General features: G+C 47.2%; 1 protein-coding gene across 1 annotated transcript in view; it reads right to left on the reverse strand.

The window, feature by feature from the left end:
• Nxn (nucleoredoxin) overlaps window positions 1–21,718 on the reverse strand; it is a 144,377-nt gene extending 122,659 nt beyond the window's left edge. Inside the window, exon 1 of the mRNA XM_059271231.1 lies at window positions 21,359–21,718. Coding sequence (XP_059127214.1) covers window positions 21,359–21,718 — 360 coding nt within the window. The remainder of the gene's footprint in view (window positions 1–21,358) is intronic.
• Window positions 21,719–23,165: the final 1,447 nt, after the last annotated feature.

Below are 23,165 nucleotides of genomic sequence, written 5' to 3' on the forward strand. Positions count from 1 at the left end.
CAACTCAGAGATCTTCCTACCTCTGCCTCCCAAGTGCTAAGATTAAAGGCATGTGCCACCACACCTGGCCCAAAAACAAACTCTCAAAAAGAAACAAAAACAAACTTTTTTAATTTTAGGAAGGTAGGGATGTAGCTCAGTTGGTAGAGTGCTTGCCTGGTGTACACGAAGCTCCGAGTTTGACTCCTAGCATTACATAAACCAGGCCTAATAGCGCATGCCTGTGATCCCATCACTTGGGAGGCGGAGGTAGTGTAATGGAAGTTCCAGGTCACACTCAGCTATATGGCAAGTTTGAGGCCAGCCTGGGTTACATAAGACCCCATCTAAAAATCAGCTAATTGCTGGGTGGTGGTGGCGCACGCCTTTAATCCCAGCACTCGGGAGGCAGAGCCAGGCGGATCTCTGAGTTCGAGGCCGGCCTGGGCTACCAAGTGAGTTCCAGGAGAGGCGCAAAGCTACACAGAGAAACCCTGTCTCGAAAAACCAAAAAAAAAAAAAAAAAATCAGCTAATAACTGTCTTTGGAATGGATTTGAACTCCTAAGTTTCAGAGCATCTGTATCCCCCATGCCCCATAAAGTCACAAGTGTGACCCCACAGTCCCCCTTTCAAAGGCCTGAGCCCAGGTCAACGGTGTGTTATAAATTCCTGTTTTCCTCTGTTCCTGCTCAGGTTGGAAAGACCTCCTGAAAGCAACAGGCCAAGTTCCCGTGACCTCAGGCCCAGTGACTAGAGCCAAGGGCTCTCTTGGGTCACAGCTATCTCTCAACACAACATGGGAAGGGCGCTAACTGCCTGGATAGACAGCAGGACGGCGGCGCATCCTCTCCCTTCCTGAGGGGCCAACAGGAAAAAACAGACCGTGGCCACTGGGCCATCTGAGTGGAATTTCTTCTATCTGACACTTGGGACTCACAGGGGAGCACCTGGCTCTTTTTCTGTTCCTGTCTTTACAGTTCACACATTTCAGGCTGAGCCCTGTCCTGAGGAACTCTGTGCGGCTGTGCAGAGCGGAAACAAAATGCGTTTGTTTGCTCTCCATGAGTTACAGCCACTTGAAGCTTTCCACATAGGAGGTCTGACCTATGTCCCCAGCCTGACCCTGGCCTTGCCACAGGAAGGCTGCTGTGCTCTCAGAAACAGGCTCCTGGGACCAGGAAAGTGTCCCATTTTCTAGCGACCAGGACACATAAACTCACATGGGAAAAATAGCTGTGGCATTTCCCTCTTTTCAGCAAGCTTATCTCTCTAGCCTATGAACAAAATACAGTTTGGCAAAGGCTCATGGATACTGGGCGGACTTTTTTAAGGGCTAAGCAACACCACTTCGAAGACAAGAAGGAGACCCAGAACCCCAGCCAGGTGGCCATCTTCTCTCTGAGCCTCAGTTTCTTCACTGGGAAAGGTAGAGGATTGCTGCACAGGGCTCAACAAGCTTCCAGGGTGGCACTCACCAGTCACACTGCCCAATACTATACACTTGTTAAATTACGATTAAACACAAATCATCGGTTAAACCTTGAGACTCCCTCCCCTCCCCAACATGAAGTCTATGTAGTATGCTGCTCAGGTCTCAGACTATAAACTCAAGTAATCCTCCAGCCTTGCTTCCAAGTAGCTGGGACTACAGACTCATCACACAGGGACTACAGACTCAGGAGATTCCCTTTCTTCTTTCCACTTTAGCCCTGCTGGTCCTTTAAATGCCAGTCCAAATCCTTCATACTTGATTTCAACAAGTACTTGTGACAAATATTTATTAATAAGAGATGATGGCCAGGCGCAGTAGGGCAGGCCTCTAATCCCAGGACTTGGGAGGCAGAGGCAGGCGGATCTCTGTGAGTTTGAGGCCAGCCTGGTCTATAGATGGAGTTTCAGGCCAGTAAGGGCTACACAGAGAACAGGCCTCTCCCAGGGGTCGGGTGGGGAAAGGCGAGATCATGAACACGAATAAGTCAAATAAGGACATAATGAGGAGGAGTAAGGTCCCAGACCCCAGGACACTTCCTAGTCCAGAAGACCAAAGCAACAGTCACCATCACCTGACCCAGTGCTGTGGTGGCAAGCACAGCGTGAAGGCTTTTTATATTTTTCATGAGCTCACATGGCCACAGCAACCCAACAAGGTAGGAACTATGAACGAAAAAGATGAAAGTAACTTGACTGAGCTCTCAAAGCTAAAGAGGAGGAGACACAGGTGGGCCTCTCAGATGACTCTGGGTTCCTGACATTTCTGCTGTCAACTGTATCTCTACTTGAACCAATACATAAACACTAACAGAGAATACATGTTATTGTATACAAAACGTGTGTGTGTGTGTGTGTGTGTGTGTGTGTGTGTGTGTCACGCATTATCTCCCCAGCTAAACTCTAAGTGCCTTGACAGCAGTGCAGTGTCTACATAAGGCAGAAGGGGAGAACAGACCGCACTGATTTGTCTTCTAATCTTCACATGCATGCCACAGGGCGGGCACACCACCATACACACTAGTTTTTAAAAAGTATTTCCTTTGTTTAATTTAACGAATAGAATCAACCTACACAGTGCCTTCATTACACTCTAAGTAAGTTTATAAAAAATGCATTCCTAGCCGGGTGGTGATGGCGCATGCCTTTAATCCCAGGACTCGGGAGTTCGAGGCCAGCCTGGTCTACAGCGTGAGAGCGGGGACAGGCAGGGCTACACAGAGAAACCCTGTCTGGAAACAAACAAACAAAAAGGCATTCCTGCAGTCTGGCCCAGATCAAGTTTCATTGGTTTCATTGGCTCTCATTCCCTTTGTGTACATGTGGGGTCGGGGGTGGGGTGTCTCACCAACTGACCGAGGAGCTCCAGAAATCTGCCGGTCTCTGCCCCACGGCACTGAGGTTATGGTGTGAATCAGTAAACCCAGCTTTGGCTTGGTGCTGGGGATCTGAACTCAGGTTCTCACGCTTGCACACCAAGTACTTCGTCCACTAAGACTCTCCAGAGCCCTTTGAGAGTGGTCTCCTTGGTCCAGAAAGCATCCGTGTCTTATTCCGTGGCATGTCCGAAATTTAGACCTTTCTCCTTCCAAACTCAAAGCTAAGCCTGAGAGAGACCTCCCCAAATGTAGTTCTGGAAGACCTAACAAAGGAGCTCATGCTTCCTTAACAAGGTAAAACTGTCCCCACTGAGGGCGGACAGCTGTGTCACTCGGCAGTTTCTAAACTCACATCACCTCCTCTGCCCCACACTTATAAGCTCTCTACCAGGATCAGATGAACCTTCTCTTCTCAGCTTTCTCCTCCGTTCCCACGTGGTTATTTATATCTGGAACATCTTTCTTTCTTAATCCACTGGACTACCCGCCCCCTCATTTGAAAAGGTCACTTTCAAGTTATTCTTTCCAGAAGGCTTTCTTGAAGTCCTTGGCTTCAAGCTGGGCTCCCCCTACTCCGGCCCCCAATCCCCATGTTAAGAGGCAAGGATGAGCGTGGCTCCTCAGCCGCTAACTAAATGAACGCAGCAAATACTCCAGCCAACCTCCACAAGTGAGATGCAAGATCTTTCCAGCGAGGGACACTTTATTTTCTTCACAACCATGGATTTTTATCATAAAACCTATTCTATTCAGAACATCTGGAAATCAGAGACCTACCGCTCATAGATGCCACTGTCTTAACAATGATCGATCTGGCATATTTATTTCAATCTTTCTTCTTATGTATCTGCTTTATACTGCACTGGAATCGGGCTATATATATAACTTGGGCTCTTGCCTCGCTGCACACAACAGAAGTTTCGCTAGCTCTACGGTTCAGCAAAGGCTGTTTGTTTTCAATGGCTGTCCCACACCGTTCTGAGGTACGGTGACTTATGGAGCTCCTCTGTGGCTAGTGATCATCTGCAGGGTTTCCAGTGTCTTGCTGTTGTTTACTGAGGAACGCTGCTGTCCTGGGGTCAGAGCAGGTTGAGCTGGGCACCATTCCCACCCTGTTTTGTCCTACAGGCTACATTCAGGACTAAATCTAAATGGATACTAACTCTTCCCATTCTTAAGCCAACAGGCATGGCCACCAAGGGCCACCAAACCCAGCAGTTACAGGGGTGCTGGGGGCACGAATTCAGGTTCTCATGCTGGCTGTGCACGGTCCATTTTACGATTCATTGGATCTTTGCAAAATTCACCTTTCATAACTGCCATTCTCTATCTAGTTAACAAACATTCCCAGAGCAACCCTTTTGTTCTTTCATAAGCAACCTAACTACATGACCCATAAGAAAATTAATTTTTCTTAAAATTAGCTTTTCTCAGCTACTTCATGCAGAGGAGAATAAGGAATGTTCCGGGGAAGGGGGAAGATGTTCAATCTTCCGTGAGAAGACTTTGATGTAACCCTTGAACATTTTTCTCAAAGCAACAGATGCATTCCTGAGACGGCAGGGGAGAGAGAGGGGCTCTAAGTGGGAGAAATGACACTGTGAACACCAGACCCTAAAACCAAGAGCCTTCAATAATGAAAAGAATTGTCCCTTCGTTTTCCTGCTTCAGATCTTCAGATTTGAGGGGTGTTGGGTTTTTTGAAAATACAGTACACTTTAGCACATCAAATCTGGATTAAATACAAGCTACCTGATCCCAGCTACCACAAAAGGCCAGGCATAATACAAATGCCCAGCATGGGGAAATCTTTTGTTCCTGGATAAATCGGAATGCTTCTAGAAGGGAAGACGACTGACAGCTTCAGAAAATGAACTTCTGAATTTATCCAAGTGGGCAGTGGGAATTTCACTGCTTTGTGTCAGCCTGGGAGGGGCCTCCATGGAGGAGTGAAAAACTGTCTTCCAAGCACTCCAGCCACTGCACAGTGGGACCTGCCATGCCAGATCTGTGACTTCTAAGCACAGTGTGATCCTGGGATTCTCTGCTTAAGTCCGTGGCGTGTCTGTGCCAAGGCGGACATCATGCAAAGTTACACAGGATTCTTTTTTTTTTTTTTTTTGTCTCCATCAACCACCTGTTAGTTGGTTATAATATTATAACCAAAAATTATAATAGCTGGCTGTGCTAGTGAACACCTTTAATCCAGCATTCTGGAGACAGAGGTAGGCAAATCTCCGTGGGTTCAAGGATAAGGTAACCTGTTACTGCATAGTGAGTTCTAGGCCAGTATGGGAAGCATGGTGAGAGGCTGTCTCTAAGTAAATAAATTAAATGATAGTAAATGGAAACTACTTAAAAGTAGTTATAGGATAGCTATATGCACATATACGTTTGCAGATGTCCAACATTTCATTGAAGAGACATACTCTGATTGTGGTAGTGGTCATGAGAGAGGCAGACTACAGTCAGCAATGATAGTTAATATTTTTCTCACATGTCTTTCCTTTTATTTGAATTGTGGCTAATGCCATTGTTGTTGTATTTAATACAGATTTTATGTGCCATCATCATCATTATTATTTGTGTGGTCTGAGGATTGACTGAACTCAGGGCTTGGGGCATACCAGCCAAGTAGTCTACCACTGAGTCATAGTCCGAGACCAGAATTATTTAATGTACTACCCTGCAAGAAAATATATTGATTTCAAATGCTAAATCCATTGTTCAATACACACTTAAGCACACATTTCTATATGCAGCATATATATATGTATTATTTTGGGAAAGAGGATTATTTTATGATTGAAAGCTAAAATGCTCACTTTCCCTTGCAAATGGAAAGGAGTAAACACGCTAAATCAAGGGATATAAGTGCCTTTTACCGCTCGCCGTCAGCAGAAAGCCTATTATTTGTGCTGGATACAGACAGGTAGCCCCTGCCTTCCCATGAGGGCACACGGGTCTTGCTTTTGGGACCTACCCTGGCTGGAACTATGAGTCTGGCTCTGTGGCAGAGCACGCTGGGTTGCCGTAAGCAGAGCAGCGCTGCAAAGCCCGTGTTCTGTCGGTCTCCGCAGACGCATACTTTCCCTAAATCCTAGAGAAAAGCAGTCCGTCCAAGTGGCATTAAGTAGTACTTTACTCTTAAGAACATTTGTACAAGCTTAGAACAACCCGTCTAAGGGTGGGATCTGGGGGCCTTGTGCAAACTGAGGAAAATTCATTTCCCCAGAAAGTGCTTTGGGGTCCTTAATTCCAACTCATCCCCAGGCCTAACATGCGAACAGTCAGGATTCTTCTGTGCCAAACTGTACCGGATCTAAGAGATTCGCGTGTAATCTTTTTTTGTTGTTTCTGTTTTAGGGGAAAGGCTTTGTTAAGTAGCTCACGATGGCCTTGAACTCTTGTTCCTTCTACCTCCGCTTCCCAAATGCTGTGATTATATGGGCAGTCATAAAGGGGCAAATATAGTTAGGTAGAAAATAAATCCTTTTCAAAATAAGATAAAGTTCTTAAAAATAAATGGACTGATTTGTCCTACAAAGTCAAATACAAAGAAAAACAAATCTAGGCCCTAGGTCTCTCTGTAGCATCTACAGCTAATTCTGAAAGTAAATGCCACACTTAATTAGCCAGGGGGACTCTCCTGGGGAAGGGGCAGTGAGAAAAAACCTCCCTCAAGCTCTATCAGGGCTCTAATGAAGAGGTGAAGGGAGGCACTGGGGTTGGGACAAGGCACTCAGTATTGTCACGTGGCCCTCAGAAAGTACAGACTCTGGGCCTCCTGGACAATGGAGCGCCCTCAGCTATATGCCAGCTACCAGGTGTACATGGACTTGGCTACAAGCTCCCCCACAGGAAACAAACGTACCAGCATGCCCCGCATGCCCCTCCAGCACAGCAATTCTGATCCTTTAAGGTGGAACTTTCAGCCAAGGGGAAGGAAAAGTGTGGTAAGGCCACCAGCCATTGCTGTGACCCGCAACCCACAGATAGGGGGACGCTGACTTTCCAAGGCGCAGATCCTGCAAGCCACATGCTGGCAAGCTGGATGGGTGCCCCTCAGCAGATCCCACAGCTCACTCGGGTCACAAAAGGAGTGGGAGAAGTGATCACTTAGGAGCAAGTGTGGGTTTACCAAGTACAAGCCCTTTCACATCATCTTTCCTGAAGAGAGAGAGAGTCAAGAGCTCCTAAGTTCTCCCATATTGAACATGCTAAGTAAAGGACTGTAATTATCCTGGATGGGGGGGGTCTCTGTGTCCTGGGGGTCTATCACCCAGGCTTAGTCAACATGTTATTAACCCCCTGGATAAATGTCTAGGGGATCACACACAATTCCAATATGTAGTGGACATGTCAGCTTACAAAACGTTCTCAATAGACTGTAAAACCTGATCGCATCTAAACTGACTCTTGAAAATGAGAGGTCTGAGGATTTGGATTCTGTCGTCTTCATTTGTCTAGTCATCTGACTGGTAGAGAAGACGCTGGAATTCTGGTTGACTAAAAGGTCACCGTGTCAACCCAATGAGATGTGACTATCAGGAGAGCTGGGGAAATCACTCAGTGGGTATGAGTATTATTGCACAGGTACAATGACTTGAGTTCGAATCCTAAGCACCCATGCAAAAAGCTGCCACACGGGGCCACACATCTGTAACCTTAGTGCTGTACAGGGCAGAGACAAGAAGCTTGCTGGGGTTTGCTGGCAGCCAGCCTCTCTCCAGGCTCCGTGAGAGAGCCTGTCTCAAAGGAATAAGGCAGACAGTGATAGTGTAAGGTCCCCACCATCTTCCTCAAGTCTCTGTAACACATACACCACACACATGCATGTGTGTGTGCCACAGACACAGGCACCACACGCATAAACACACAAAATAAGAAAAAAGAAAAAGGAAAAAGAGGTAGGATGTCAGCCTGGTAGGCAAATGCATTTCATGCTCTGGGTAACTCTAGAAAGATCTGGAACAAGGGGTGATGTGATTGGCTTGCCTCTGTGTTTGCTGTGGTTCTTTTTTGTTATGTTTTGGTTTTTGTTTGTTTGTTTGTTTGTTTTGTTTTGTTTGAGACAGGGTTTCTCTGTGTATCTCTGGCTGTCATAGAACTCTATAGACAAGGCTGGCCTCGAACCAGAGATCCGCCCGCCTCTGCCTGCTGTGATTAAAGGCGTGTGCCACCACCAGAGGGCTGTCGCCTGTGGTTCCAAAGGCCAGGAGGTCATCTGGGAGAGGATGGCTAAAACTAGAACAAGCTTCTGGAGGAGATGGTATGTGGTCACTAGAAATGTCCTGGCACAGCCAGCCACTTGCTGGGCATACTTTCTCTGAGGATCTTCTTTGAGGAGTACCCCTTCCTGATGCTCAGGCCCCAAACTCTGGGCACACAGGTGTGGATGTAACTCAGCTTAGCCAATCAGGGTGTTCTACATCCTGGCCACAGTGACCGGTGCTGGATGGAGGGTAACCAAACTTGCTTCCTTCCACTAGGATTCCGAGGGAATGGGAAGCAAACCCAGAGCTGCTGGTGGCTGTGATGTCACCCAACAAGCCCACTCAAGTCCAAAGTTCAAACACACAGCAGAATGGAGAGGTGGGAAGCCATTAGGCCTCAAAACAATGTACACCTGCACCTCTCAGCTATGGGGGCTAAGAAGTGTCCTTTCCAACCAGCAGTTCTGAACCACCCTGAGAAAAGGAAGGAAGCATGGAAAAGCTCAGGAGCTGGGCAGTGGTGGCACACACCTTTAATCCCAGCACTCGGGAGGCAGAGGCAGGTGGATCTCTGAGTTCGAGGCCAGCCTAGTCTACAGAGTGAGTTCCAGGAAAGGTGTCAAAACTACACAGAGAAACCCTGTCTCAAAAAAGAAAGAAAGAAAGAAAGAAAGAAAGAAAGAAAGAAAGAAAGAAAGAAAGAAAGAAAGGAAGGAAGGAAGGAAGGAAGGAAGGAAGGAAGGAAGGAAGGAAGGAAGAAAAGCTCAGGAGTGGGACAAGGGGCCAGAGCCAGAGAAAGTGGGAGAGAGCCACAACAAAGTGCATGAAGACGGGGGAACACAGCTATGGGTAAGAGACTGAGGGAACATCCACAAAATGTCAACTGTAGACCGGAGCCAGACAAATGGACGGAGGAGGGTACAAATCCTGAGGAATGATGCTGTGGCTATCTGTGTCTTTAAAGAGTCAGTGAGGGCATTTCCCTAGAGGTCTCAATCAACACAGCACTGAGACACTTGCACATAAACACTGTCCCTAAGGGCTAAGGCACAGAACCAACCCAGATGTCCGCCCAAGAGGACCGGATGAGGAAAATGTGGTTTATATATATCATGGACTTCTTTTTTTTTCCAGCCATAAGGAAGAATGAAGTTTGTAGGAAAGTAGATTCAACTGGAGATGATCATATTACGGGAATTAAGCCTGTCTCAGAAAGACAAGTAGGGAATGTTTTCTCTCATTAGTGCTTCCTAGATTTTCCAGAGATACACCAAATCACCTGTGTATACAGGACATGAACACAGGAGTGAGGCGGTCTAGGGTACCAGAGGGGACTAGCAGGAGGGGGGAGGGAAGGGAAGGAAGGTGGGTGGGGGTTTGATGAACGGATGGAAACCTCCTTATGCAGCATAGTAAGGACCACAGACAGTGAGCATACACAATGAAAACCTGCACAGCCAGTGAGTACACACAATGAAAACCTGCACAGCCAGTGAGTATACACAATGAAAACCTGCACAGACAGTGAGTATACACAATGAAAACCTGCACAGACAGTGAGTACACACCATGAAAACCTGCACAGCCAGTGAGTACACACAATGAAAACCTGCACAGACAGTGAGTACACACAATGAAAACCTGCACAGCCAGTGAGTACACACAATGAAAACCTGCACAGACAGTGAGTACACACCATGAAAACCTGCACAGACAGTGAGTACACACCATGAAAACCTGCACAGACAGTGAGTACACACCATGAAAACCTGCACAGACAGTGAGTACACACAATGAAAACCTGCACAGCCAGTGAGTATACACAATGAAAACCTGCACAGCCAGTGAGTACACACCATGAAAACCTGCACAGACAGTGAGTACACACCATGAAGACCTGCACAGACAGTGAGTACACACAATGAAAACCTGCACAGACAGTGAGTACACACAATGAAAACCTGCACAGCCAGTGAGTATACACAATGAAAACCTGCACAGCCTTTCCGTTTTTGACATGGCAATTGACGGTTCTGTTTTGTGTGTGTATTCTTGTGTGTCAACGTGTGTGTGTGTGTGTGTGCGCGCGCGTGCGTGCGTGTGCGCGCGCACACACATCCAAGTAGAGGCCAGAGGTCAACTCTGGGTATCTTCCTTGATTATCCAACACCTTATTTTTTGAGACAGAGTCTTTCACTGGATCTGGAGAGTGTAAATTCTGCTAACTGGCTGGCCCACAAGCCCCCAGGGTCCTCTTATCTCTACCTTCCCAGCATGGAGATTATAGGCAAGGACCAGTGCCCAGCTTCACACGGCCACTGGTCCGCATGCTTATGAGGCAAGCCCTTCACCTTCTCTCAGCCCACTTTTCCTGACCTATGTGATGTGTGAAGACGGCTATGACAAAAAGTTTACAAATAAACGATGAGGGAACTGTGCCCAGACTTTCTTCTGCTCACTCACATGTGGGAGAGAAAATAAGACCCATTCAACAGAACTAAGTTCTGGACTGAATTATCACAGACATGGTCTAGAAATACAGTCACACTCAAAATCAGGGATATGGAGTCCTAGACAGAAGGCTCGGTGGTTAAGAACGCGTGCGGCCCTTCCAGAGGATGGGAGTTTGGTTCCCAGAACACTGGGCAGCTCAGAACTGCCTGTACTCCAGCTCCAAAGTATACCCACAAGGCATATATTCAGAGACACACATACATATAAATAAAAATTAAGTAAATCTCCTTTTGAAATAAGGATATAGGGTAGTGTACAGTCTATGTTTAACATGCATGAGGCCCTGGGTCCGATCCCCAACACACACAAAAATATCAACATGTCACCAAAACAACAACAGGCAAGCCAGGGTCATTGTCCTAGAAAGAGACCAAAGAGAAACTAGGGAACATGACAGGCCACCAGATACTTCTGAAGGAGGAAGCGTGCCTAAGGAAATACAAAGGCTGAGAATTCCTCCCTTCTAGAATAAGAATAAGCATAACGTGGAGAAAGAACTATCGAGTGCCTGGGATAAACACTTGAGTGGCGTGTCCTCCACGCCACTCACTGTTCACACCTTTTGTATATAAATTGATTTAACCCCCAGAAACAACCCAATGTACCCAATGGGTACGGCTATCTGCAATTACTGACCTTGAGACTTGAGACACAGAAACCATGTGACCTGCCCCAAAGTCACTAAGCCAGAAAGTGGAGGCCACGACACAAACTTAGGAAACCTGGATTCCGAGTCTGTATTCTTTCTTCACTTGCTAGGCATCCTAAATATTCACTGACAGCGATGGGGTATTTCTGAAGCCCATGGATACACATGATCTTGGAAGTCACCGGCAAGTAAGGCCTGGAGCTGAAAAACTCACACTCATACCCACATCTACGCCCCTTCAGAGCTCCCAGGGTCACGGTGTGATTTTTTTTTTCCCTATTGTGAGTTGTTCAGCCCAATCTTTAGATTTCACATCAAACCCTGAAAAATGAGTAACAGATGAGGCAGCTACGCTCAGAGCCACCAGGATCAAATGAAAACTCTCTTGACCTGATCGTGTCCAAAGGGAAAGAAGGCAACATCTCCGAGATTTCAAGCAGACTAGATCCATTCAGATTTTTATCCCAGGGACACTGACCCAAAAAGACAAACAGAAGCTGTAAAGTGAAATGTACCTGGAGAAAATTCTCCAAGGAAAGCAAAGAAGACCCTTCCCACCGTCCAGCAGCCCTTGCCACACCCTGCCTAGTGACTCTTCACGAATGATCAGAGATGAAAGCACCCTTCATGTGGAAATGTTGCTTGGATTTATCCGTAATTGGCGTCTTTATAGACATAGTCGTGTGGGAAGCAGGGGGTGTGAGTGACAGAGTCATCAGTAAAAGGGAAAGCTGAATGTTAAGTTTAAACTGTTTCTGAAAAAGGGTTTTTCTGATGTGTAGCTCATACAAAGGAAAAAAAAAAAATACAGCGTCTCTCTGGTCTGGGAGTTATGGCCAGCGAGCAACAGAATAGTTAGAGTTTGCTTTTAATCACTGATGCCCCAGAACAACGTCTCCATTGCAGCGTTTCCCTCCAGAAGAACTGTGTAGGGCAACGTGCATTACTATCCCTCTCCCTTGTCATAAAGCGGAGAGCACATGTTTGAGATTTCACTGGAAGTTGGAACAGCCGTTACTGAAAGCCTCATAACGGGGAGGACTGATTTAGTCCTAGATCTCCACAGGATACCTGAAGTTCAATTTTGTCACTGAACAAAAGCACTAAAGCCGCCCTGCGGGCTTTGCATAGGATGAAGGGGAGTTGGGGGGCACTTCACTGGCTGAACTAAAAAAAGCCAAATCATTAAAAAGAGAGGGGGAGAAAAGGGGGGCTTAGAAATCACCGTTATGGAAGGGGCAGCAGCAGGAAAGACATCTGGGCTCTCCGCCTTGCCAACTGATATGTGCAAATGTGTTAAGTAGTTAAACTGCAGCTGACTCATCTCAGAGTGCCCCGTGCACACTCGGAGTGAACTCACGTGGAAGACACCAGCCCGCCTCCTCCTGTGCATGAAGCATGTTTGATGTAAATGTTTCACGAGATGCATTTTCATGAACAGAAAGGAAAGACTCAAATTTAAGAGAGATCAGCCAAACTTTCACCCGACACCGTGAACCCGGACCTCATCACTGGCTCTCTGTACTTTAATTCTCCGACTCTTAACTTCCTTAGAAATGTTTAAAGCTAAATATCCACCACACTGGTTGCTAGTGGCTGGCAGAGGACTGGACATGCGTTGTGAGTCCTTGGGAAGGACGGTGCTAGAGAAATGCAACGCATTTATGAAAAATAAAAGCATCAAATGACGGGTCTGCATATGAGACTGTTTTAATGCCCTAAGTCAACATTTCAAAAAGGGGGCTCACGCTTTTTCCTAGTTTTGAACACAGAATTACAGGGCAATGCAGCTGCGCAAGAAGCTACTGACTCGTCTGTCCAGCCGGGACATCTATTTGCTCATCAAAGACTTTTTGAAATCCTCATTAAGGGGTGGGAAACAGCTCAGTGGTAGTGTCTGCTTAGAGCAAGCAAGGCCCTAGGTTTGATCTCTAGTAACACACACAGACATACACACATACACAGACACAAACACAGACACACACACATACACAGACACAAACACAGACACACACACACACACACACACACTTTGAAGCTCATTAAGACTAAAACAGAAGGGCTGGAGAGATGGCTCAACAGTTAAGGGAGCGCTTACTTGCAGAAGACCCAGTCCAATTCCCAGCAACCATGGGGCAGCTCACAACTGTCTGTAACTCCAGTTCCAGGGGATCCATCTAATGCCCTCTTCTGACCTCTATGGGCTCTTGCATCCACATAGACCACAAATATACACTAAGATACACACACATAAAAATTAAAATTGGGGGGAAAAAAGGCTGCATACAATGGCAAATGCCTTTAATCCCAGCACTTTAATCCCTGCAGAGGCAGGCAGATCTCAGTGAGTTCGAGGCCAGCCTGTTCTACAGAGCAAGACCCAGGACAGGCACCAAAACTACACAGAGAAACCCTGTCTCGAAAAAACAAAAAACAAACAAACAAAAAAACTCCACTACAAACTGTACAGGGTATATACAATTAACTTTTGTTCAGTTAAGGCCCAATTGCTAACATCAAATACTAAAAATTAAGCTACATAATAGCAAAAATGCACATTTTTTTTTTTGTTCTTGTTTTGCTGTTTTTGTTTTGGCTGTCCTGGAACTTGCTCTGTAGACCAGACTGGCCTCGAACTCACAGAGATCCACATGTCTCTGCCTCCAGAGTGCTGGGACTAAAGGTGTGCACCACCACACCTGCGAAAGTTTCAATCCACATGATCTGGAAAACACCGAGAGTTGTCAGTCTGAAAGTCACAGACCTGCTTTCTGTGACATCATCCTGTTTCCCAGCACCTGGCACAGATCACTCTTCCCTTCCATCATTTGGATTCTGTCTTCACAGAGCTTATAGTCCGATGGAAAACACTAGGAAATCTTCCAAAAGTCCATGCACAAGATCTATGGGAGCCTCAGTGTGGTGGCATACGCCTTTACCCCCAGCACTCAGGAGGCAGAGGCAGGTGAATCTCTGTGAGTTCGAAGCCAGCCTGGTCTAGTGAGTTCTAGGAGAACAGTCTACCTAGAGGGAAAAGTGACAGGAAACCCTGCACCACACCTACAGATGTGTGCTGTCACCACATGTCTCTGGAGACACTCACAGAAAACCCAGCACTTGCAGTCCATCTTGTGAAGGCTGGAGTCCATTCAAGATGATAGCCTTTCACGTGGAACCTTAAGTGAAATTCTGAGTGAAGAGAAGGGGAAACCTGTAAAAACCATTTCCTAAGTCAACCGAACTAAGAAAACCTTATAAAACACAACAAAGGTTGGCAGGCTGTCTCCCTGGGTAACGGCCATCACCATCAAGCCTGATGACCTGAGCTCCATCCCCAGGGCCCACACTGATACAAGTTGTCTTCCACATGCCACAAAATGCACCAAAAGATATTAATTAATTAAAAAAACTTGATAGAGACAGAAAAGCTTCTAAAAGAGGGATTGCAGGAAGCTCCAAACCCAGGCAGGTCGGAGAAAAACATGGCACAGCCCAGAAATGCAAGCAATAGAGTCAGTCCTATGGCACCACAGAATGAGAGACGAGCAGCCGGACTTTGGACTTGACAGCAAAAGCGTCGAAGAACCGAAGGGTTCTTCATCAGGAGGGTGATTAGGAGTTGTGAAGCTATTTTTTTCTTCAGGGAATGTGAGGGTCCTGGGGGTTGAGCCCAGAGCCTCGTGAATGTCAGGTAAGCTACACAGCTCCAGCCCAGAACTGTATTTCTGAACTTATCACTCCATTCTGGAAGGGCGTAGAGAAGTCCTGCTCAGGGCGGTAGCAGGGTTCTAGCACTCACTTATCCGAGTGTTGTTTGCCACTGGTCCACAAAAAGGTAAAGTACCGAAATGATGAGCAGACGTTAGAAATGCTTGTGACACGTCATCAAAACATTGGCATGCAAGTTGGTGATCCGTGGTCTGTCTCATCTGCTTAAACAGCACAGCAGCCAGTATGTGTTGTGTGAGGCAGGACAACGAATGCTTGCATGTGAAATGTTCTGATCTGGAAAATGATTTGAGAGGTGAAGATTAGAAACAGGGTGCCCTAGAGAAGGCGGCAGGCAATGGTCCACAGGAAATGGAAACTCAGAACCCATTGACCGCAGGAACGGAGAGACGGGGATCAGAACTACCAGTTACTACAGAGGTCCAATTAGCTAGAGCCCATGCCTTCAGGGTGTGTGTGAGCTGTGGAAGATAATGAAAGGTGGCCTGGGGATTCAAAAATCCTCAATAACTTTGAAAATCACGGCAAGATACACAACAAGAATACATAAGAACTTGGATTCACGGGATTCCGAATTCAGAGCTCTTTCCCCTGAGTGCCTTTGAATATGCATAGCGGCAAATTAATGAAATGAACAAAAGTAAGCACCCTGGGGGTTAACACGGAGTGCCACTGGGAATTCAGACTGTGAAGAAAGAAAAGCATGGCCTAGGCCAAGTCTACACTCCCCCATATGAAGCCACGTGGCCAGGAGCCACACCTAGTTCAGAACAGGGGCAGCCTCAGAGTCCTCAAGCCTATTAGGAAAAAAAAGATGCTCGAGGGACCTTCCTGACTCCTGCTCCAGCTGTAAACAACACAGAGCATCCTTCTACCAATTTGTGCAAATATTAAAGGGAGCTGCCTACCGAACGGAAGCAGGAGACAGAGGGTTGGAGAGAAACCGAGAATGAAATCAGTGGTCCTAACTTTAACCTCTGCTCTGTGCCCTGTGATCTGGTTCACACTCTAACCCAAATGGGAAGACAAATCGATTCAAAAGAGCTGTGCACAGTCATTACCTGGGAGGTGGGATTACTCCAGCCACAGAGAGGAGTCTGGGCAAGCCTATCCTACAGAATTCCAGAACAGAGCAGGGAGGCAGCTCCGGGAGAGGTGAGTTTCTGCAGCTCAGAGGCGCACTGTCCATTTCCCCAGGTGAAAGAGCATCCCCACACTGTCTAGACGGGGTAGCTAGAGTCAGCCAAAGAGGTGCCTAACAGCTTTGGCAAGTTGGGAAACAATGACAACATCCATGCTTTCTCTCAGAGTGGTACCCGATCATCTTTGAGTTGATAGCCTTCACCATGCGTAGGCTGAAGGGATCAACCACGGCCGCTGGCAGCTATAGAATGGGAGATCAGTGACCCTAGTAATCTTCCAGAAGTGTTAGCTGACATTCATTTGCTTTTGTGGTTTCATTCTTTTGAATCTTTCTCCTTGGTTGTTACCACTTACAGGACAATTCTTTGAATTCCTTCACTACATCCCCTTACAAAGGTTATAAGTGATAGGTCTGGTCTAGAGGTGGTGGTGCACACCTTTAATCCCAGCACTCTGTACGGCAGAGACAGGCAGTTCGAGGCCAGCCTGCTCTACAGGGTGAGCTCCAGGACAGCCAGGGCTACAGAGAAACCCTGTCTCAAACCGCACCCCAAAAAGTGAGAGGTTTGGAAGGTTTAAAAAGTACATCAAAGACGGTAAAGCAGTTAGCAGAGTGCTTGCCTAGGGTGCACTAAGCCTCAAGTCCCATCCCTGGCATCACATAAGCCTGGTGGGGTAGTAGTACATGCCTGTAATGCCAACTAGGCAGGTCAAGACAGGAGGATGAGAAGTTCAAAGTCATATCCAACTACACGGTGAGTTCAAGACCCGCCTGGCCTGCAGTGAGATCCTAAGAAAGGAAGAAAGGAAAAGCTGGGCCATGGCAGCCCATGCCTTTAATCACAGCACTCATGAGGCAGGCAGATCTTTGAGTTCAAGGCCAGAGCAAGTTCCAGGACAGCCTAGGCTACACAGACAAACCCTGTCTCAAAAAAAGGAAGAAAGGGAGGAAAAAGAAAGACCTCACAACAGGTTTGCAATTCTGTGATGTGACACAGTCCAGAGTCAAGCTGTATAATGGATTACTCAATGTTGCAATAATTTATTAATAAATGATAGCAGCGTTTATGGAGCATGTACCATTATGTCAGGCAGGGGCATATTATCACACAGATGCTCCAATGATCCTATAAGACAGGTGCTATGATCCCCATTTTACCAATAAGGAACCTACGGCACAGAGATACAGTGTCCTGCACAGGACACACAGCTAATACACAGCAGACCCAGGACCTGAACCCAAGCAGAAAGACAAAAGAACTTCGATTTTCAGCCACCAGACTATTTCATTACATGGAGAAGATAAAATTAAAACACACATTATAAATAATAAAAAACGGGGAAAAGCTTCTCCAAGAACATGGCTCTGATTGCTTTAATTGGACTGTTGTCTGTTATTAGACTGATTCAGATGGAAACATTGTCCTCAATGAGAGCCTGTCCTGGCTGGTTGAGGCTCTTTAGGAACAAGGCAAAAGCCTCTGACATCCAAAGCTGTATCTTTTTTTGGCATCTTTCACTGTCTTGAAAGGGACTAGGAGGCAAAGCCAGAAGTGTATGTCAGTGTCCTGTCACTCACGGCCTGAGGTGAAAGAAGAGGAAGACCAGAGGACGCGGAGCTTGAAGACTGGGTTGGCACCAGATCTCGTCACATCCAAAGTGCCCAAGGAATTCAACAGAAGTCCAGGCCATGGCTCTGGTTTAGACTACACCAAAAGAACCATCCGGAACAGCCAGAGCAAGCAGGCCACACTGGATGGCTGCAGAATGACCAGGGACTCCGTCCCAAGCAAGTCAACCAGGAGGCTGGGCCAGAGTCACCACCTAATTCTAATGGTTTCCCATCCTGACTTCCTCTTTCCCACTCCAAGTGCCTCTACCCCTTTCTGTCATTCAGAAAATTTATAGGCCAAATCAAAGCCCAATACATCTGTGCAGAGGAAGTCAGTGGTTTGCTCCTGATGTCAGAGCACCCATGACCAAATGCTCTGCACTAGACACCCAGCCCAGGCAAAGCCAGGGCCTGTGGTTTTAAAAACCAAAACTGCTGTTCACTCCTGACATAGCTAAGTTGATCCTGGAGCCAGATCCTCCGGTTTCAACAATTACTTTTTTCTTCATCTAAAGAGACAACTCCAATCTGAAAGTCTAAATCATCACCAATTTCCAACTGTTCATCACGTTCTCTTTCTTCAGAAATCTGAAAAATGTCCACTAGCCTACTTACTAAAACAAGCCCAACCGCCTTCCTTAACTTCAGGATTACAGGCTTCCTGACAGCCACTCCCATAAATGCACTCAAAGTTTGATTATCATCTAATTACAATTTCTATATAGCTATATAATAATGTGTGTGTTCTGGAAGGAAGAAGAAAAGCTTCTATTACTTTAGACCTACCACTAAAACAAACAGAAACAGGAAAGACAACTTTCCATACAGAAAGAGGACGGAGGAAAAAAAAAAGATATGGGTCCCCTTGACCTCATATGTTCTCACTGCTCCAGTGGAGGTGAGGGAACCAGGCAAAATGCAGGCTGAACATATATGGCCATCCCCAGACTTTCTTACTATATAAAGGGGAAATTAATAAGAGAAGAAAAAGAGAAATACCATACAGCATTTTCATTCCCCACCATAATTTTTCAATTTTCTGTAGAGAAATGCCAGCCAATAACTAATTAGAACCATATCCTCTGTGATCCCAACGGGAAGAAACACACAGATGCGTTTAAAGACCAAATGTTAATGAGAACTTAAAAAAAAAATGTAATCTGGAACGTGGGTTTTCCTTCAGTATAAAACAGAATGCTCTTCTTTACAGCTATTTTTATAGTTGGGGAAACAGCCCAGACAAAACCATCAACAAAAGTTTTAAGTGTTCACCCACAAGTGTCCTGAGCTGGGGTACCCTCGCCTTCCATTTTTCTTAGGGGGAAATTGGTATTGCAAACTCACTGATTTCTGTGCACCCCAATTTCAAGCTGCAGAAGACAAAAATTAGGTTAGAATGTGCTTTAGACCTCTCTGGTTTCATGGTGAGAAACGGTCCCTTCCACAGTGAGGACACATCCCTTTCGATTTCCAAGTGTGTTTTCTTCAAGAAACCCATTGCGGGCCTTCTTTACCTGGTCTGTCACCGGAACACAGAATGCTTTTGGGGTCTGACACTGAATCACCTACTCTCCACCACAGGGTGGCTTCCAAAACTGGTCTCTAAAGAAACAAATGAACTATAGGGTGTGAGTCGGGAAAATGGCACAAAAAATAAATTTGGGAAGCTGGGGATATGAAGCCCAGTGGTGGAAGGCAGGCTTACTTAGCATGCCCAGTACCACACAAAAATAAATAAATAGATAGATAAATACATAAATAAGTAAGTAAATAAATAAATAAATAAAATCAAACTAAATGTTTAAGATGCTGGCTTATGATTTAGGCACATCCAGCATTCTCAACTGTATTTTTCAAGTAAGAGCCTGATGGCCTGTGTCATCCAGATGTTCATCTGAGTGGGACCAGCCAGACCAAGGGAGGGCTACAGAACACTTTCTTTCATGCAACGGGGTAAGCCAGCATAGAGTAAGCCTCTGTCATATCAAATATACCCCTGCGGGGGGTGGGGGGGTGGGGTGAGGAGGGGGGAGTGTTAAGCATTTCCAAAACATCTCAGTTTGCTCCATATTTTTATTGCCCAGCAATTTTATTTCCCCTTCTGTAAAAACTACAATAGGCCATAAGTCTGGAACATTCTGCCATTCATTGTATACTTCCAAAAGCTAGAAATTATTTGTATTGCCCAATAAGGACATTATTTTAAACAGATTTTAGTCTACAACAGAAACATGCCATGACGATGGAAACATTTTTTCAATAAATGACTTTCTGAACGTTATTTCTTCCCAGAAGGATCATCAAAACAACCACCAAAAAGAAAACAAAGGATTCCCATATTTTTTAAGGAAAAAGTACTAGCCATGCATATTCATACCCTAGCAGGCATATAAATCAAGTAGGGGCATAATAACTTGAAAAAACAGTTAAGATGCAAAGGCTTGCTTCTGTGTGGTTAGTGGGCTGATGTTTTCCCAGTGTTAAATTTACCAACTGTATTTCTTAAACTATATTTCAAACTTTAAATCTCACATCTGTGCCTTAACACTGCTTTGGGATGAATGATTTACTCAGGACATTTTGAGGTCAAATTATAAGCCTTTTGCTCTCACTAAGTCTAAATCATTTGTCTCAACATGATTCTGTACAAATAAAAGGAACACGTGGCATGTGTTACCACCGTCCCTGGAGGAACCTAAACGCCCCTGGAATAGTCTTTCTCCTGTGCGCCCCATAAACTTAGACGCTCCTCGGAAAACGAAAGGGCCGGATTCATACATTGCATTAGCCACGCGAATAAAGCAAGGGCACGCCAAAACTTTTCCTGTTAGCACTCATTACAAAACGTCTTGAATTTGTTTGATTGAAACAGACGTCTTCACCCAACAGATACACTCTGAAACCCAAACTAATTTCATCTGCAAACCGGTGGGCCATTTGCTGTCTTGTCATTCATCAGTACCGATGGGATCAGTTCTGCATCTAATTCGAAGTATAGATGCAGCAAACGGCCCACCACGAAACTATGGCATCTACAAGGACGGGGCTGTTCTGGGCCTGGGAAGATCGCTGGACAGCCAGACAATGAAAAGCTCCCCGGTGGCCACTAACTCAGCCCAGGGGGCGGGGCGGGGGGCAAGGGAAGAAAGGGGGAAAGGATTGAGCTCCCCTTTCTCCTGAAGCCGCCGTCAGCAGCCGCCTCCGGGTCCCTGGCCATAGGGGAGGGGGCCCTAGGAAAGCAAGATTTCTCTGGGAAAGAAAGGAAACTTCCTGGTGTGGGCATTATGGGAAGGGGGCTAGTGCCCTCCCCCACACACTACAGGTATTTGCGGGGAGCCGAGTGGCTGGAGGAGGGTGGTGGTGGTCAGAGAGTGAGGAGGGTAGAGCACAGCCACCCCTCTGCGACTCCCAACGCGTGGACCCGAGGGGTGTCAAACTTCCTAGCGTGGGCGCAGTCAGGCACTGGGCACCTAGGAGTTGCCTCGAGCGCCCTAACCCGGCGGGGTCCCGGATAGGGCAAGAAGGGGGAGCCAGCCAAGATAGAGAAGGCAGGCCTGAGGACAGCGGGTGGGGGCGGCGAGCAGCTGGCTCCCGGAGCGTGGAACGCGCCTGCAGGCCGGGGGCGCCGCCGGGCCCGCGCTACTCACCTTCCGGTGCTTCTCCTTGTAGGGCAGCGCCAGCCATGGCATGTCCCGCACGAAGTCCTGCCACTGTCGCTGGTCCTGGTCCGAGGACACGAAGACGATCTCCAGGCGGTGCGGGGGCTCTGGCTCAGCGGCCGCGCCCGCCCCTGCCCCGGCCCCCGGCCCGGCGGCCGTGTCCCCTCGCAGGCGGCCGTAGAAGGCGGCCAGGCTGGCGCTGAGCTGAGCGCAGGGGGCGCTCAGGCTGCACCCGAAGTAGAGCCCCAGCAGCGCGATGCCGCGGGCTCCCAGCGAGTGCACGTCCACCTCCTCGCCGCCGCCCGTCACCAGCTTGTCGCCCAGCAGCTCCTCCAGGAAGACCGACATCCTGGCCCACCGCAGCCCCAGCACGCGGGCGGGCGGGCAGGCTCACGGCTGCTACCCGGCTCGCTGGTCCGCGCGGCGGGCGGAGGCAGAGGCGGCGGCGGCAGCGGCGGCTGGGAGGGGAGCCCCGCCCACCGGGCCGCCCAGCCACTCCCCTCCATAGCCACGCCCCCTCCGAGGTTGGCCCGCGCTGCGCAGGCAGGTCCGCAGCAGCTGGCGCCTTGGCGCGGGCCTCTGGCTGTGGCCAAAGTAAGAAACCTGACCCGAATTCTACACCAGGACCAGAATACCCGGACCTAAAGCAGGAAAGGGTCCCCTGAACTGGCGCTTTCTGATGCTGCTGCACCCCTTCCCCTAATTCCTCTCGCCTTCCACTTCTAAACCTTCTCCACACTGGATTCTGCACACTGTATCAGGCCCCATCGTGCTCAGCAGTCATGTGTGTGTTTTGTGCTTGCTGCTGTAAGTAGACTGGTGGGCGCCACCTCTCTGTTTCATGTGCCAGGCACAAGAGAGAGAATTCATAAATACTTGTGGGCTGATTGCAAGTCACAGTGTGGGATTTCAGTCCACAGGTCGCTGGAACCATTCCCCGATGGGAAATGGCTCTCTTCCATTTCCATTAATGTATGCAACAGATGGCGCAGCGTCTCCAAATCAGTGTTGGCTGCTCTCCTGACTCGGCTCCGTAGCTTATCTCAGGTCTGCTGGTAGTTGAGAAAATTCTAAGGATTTCCCCCCCATGTTGAAAGATACTTTCTAATGCTTAGGAAGAATCTTGATAAAACAAATGGCCGTGTGGCAAGTCTCCTGACCTCCCATTACCACTACACACCGCACACAGGCCAAAATGTAAACCAACACACACACACACACACACACACACACACACACACACACACACACACACACACGAGGACCATTGATGAGTATCAGCTCAGTTACCATGAACGTTTTAAAAAGAAAACCCAACCACCAGCCACCCTCCAAGGCTTTGGATGTTATTTCTTTCGCATCTGCCGCCATCTAATGGAAGAATGAAAGAGAAAAACTCTTACCAGCACAGCACATAAGGTGTAAAAGATTAACACAGAAGAACTTTAATTACACACATTTCTTCCACTACAACACACACACACACACCAAAGTGCATGACACAAGAACACTTAAACTTCTGAACATAACCTCAAGCTCTGGCACAAATGCCCCCAAGGTTCTCAATGTGTTCAAGGTAGAAGGAAGAATTGTGTAAATGGTCAAGTCCGTAACATGTCTTCACACAAACCAGTGAAAGTCATTAAGACAAAGCAGAGTGGCCTGGCAATCCCTACATACTGGTGCCAGAAATGGTGGCTTGTGCCTTTATTTCCAGCACTCAGGAGGCAGATCTTTGTGAGTTTGAAGCCGACCTGGTCTAAAATAGCCAGGGTTACACAGTAGTACCCTGCCT

This window comes from Peromyscus eremicus, chromosome 8a (assembly GCF_949786415.1).
Source record: "Peromyscus eremicus chromosome 8a, PerEre_H2_v1, whole genome shotgun sequence".
Lineage (NCBI taxonomy): Eukaryota > Metazoa > Chordata > Mammalia > Rodentia > Cricetidae > Peromyscus > Peromyscus eremicus.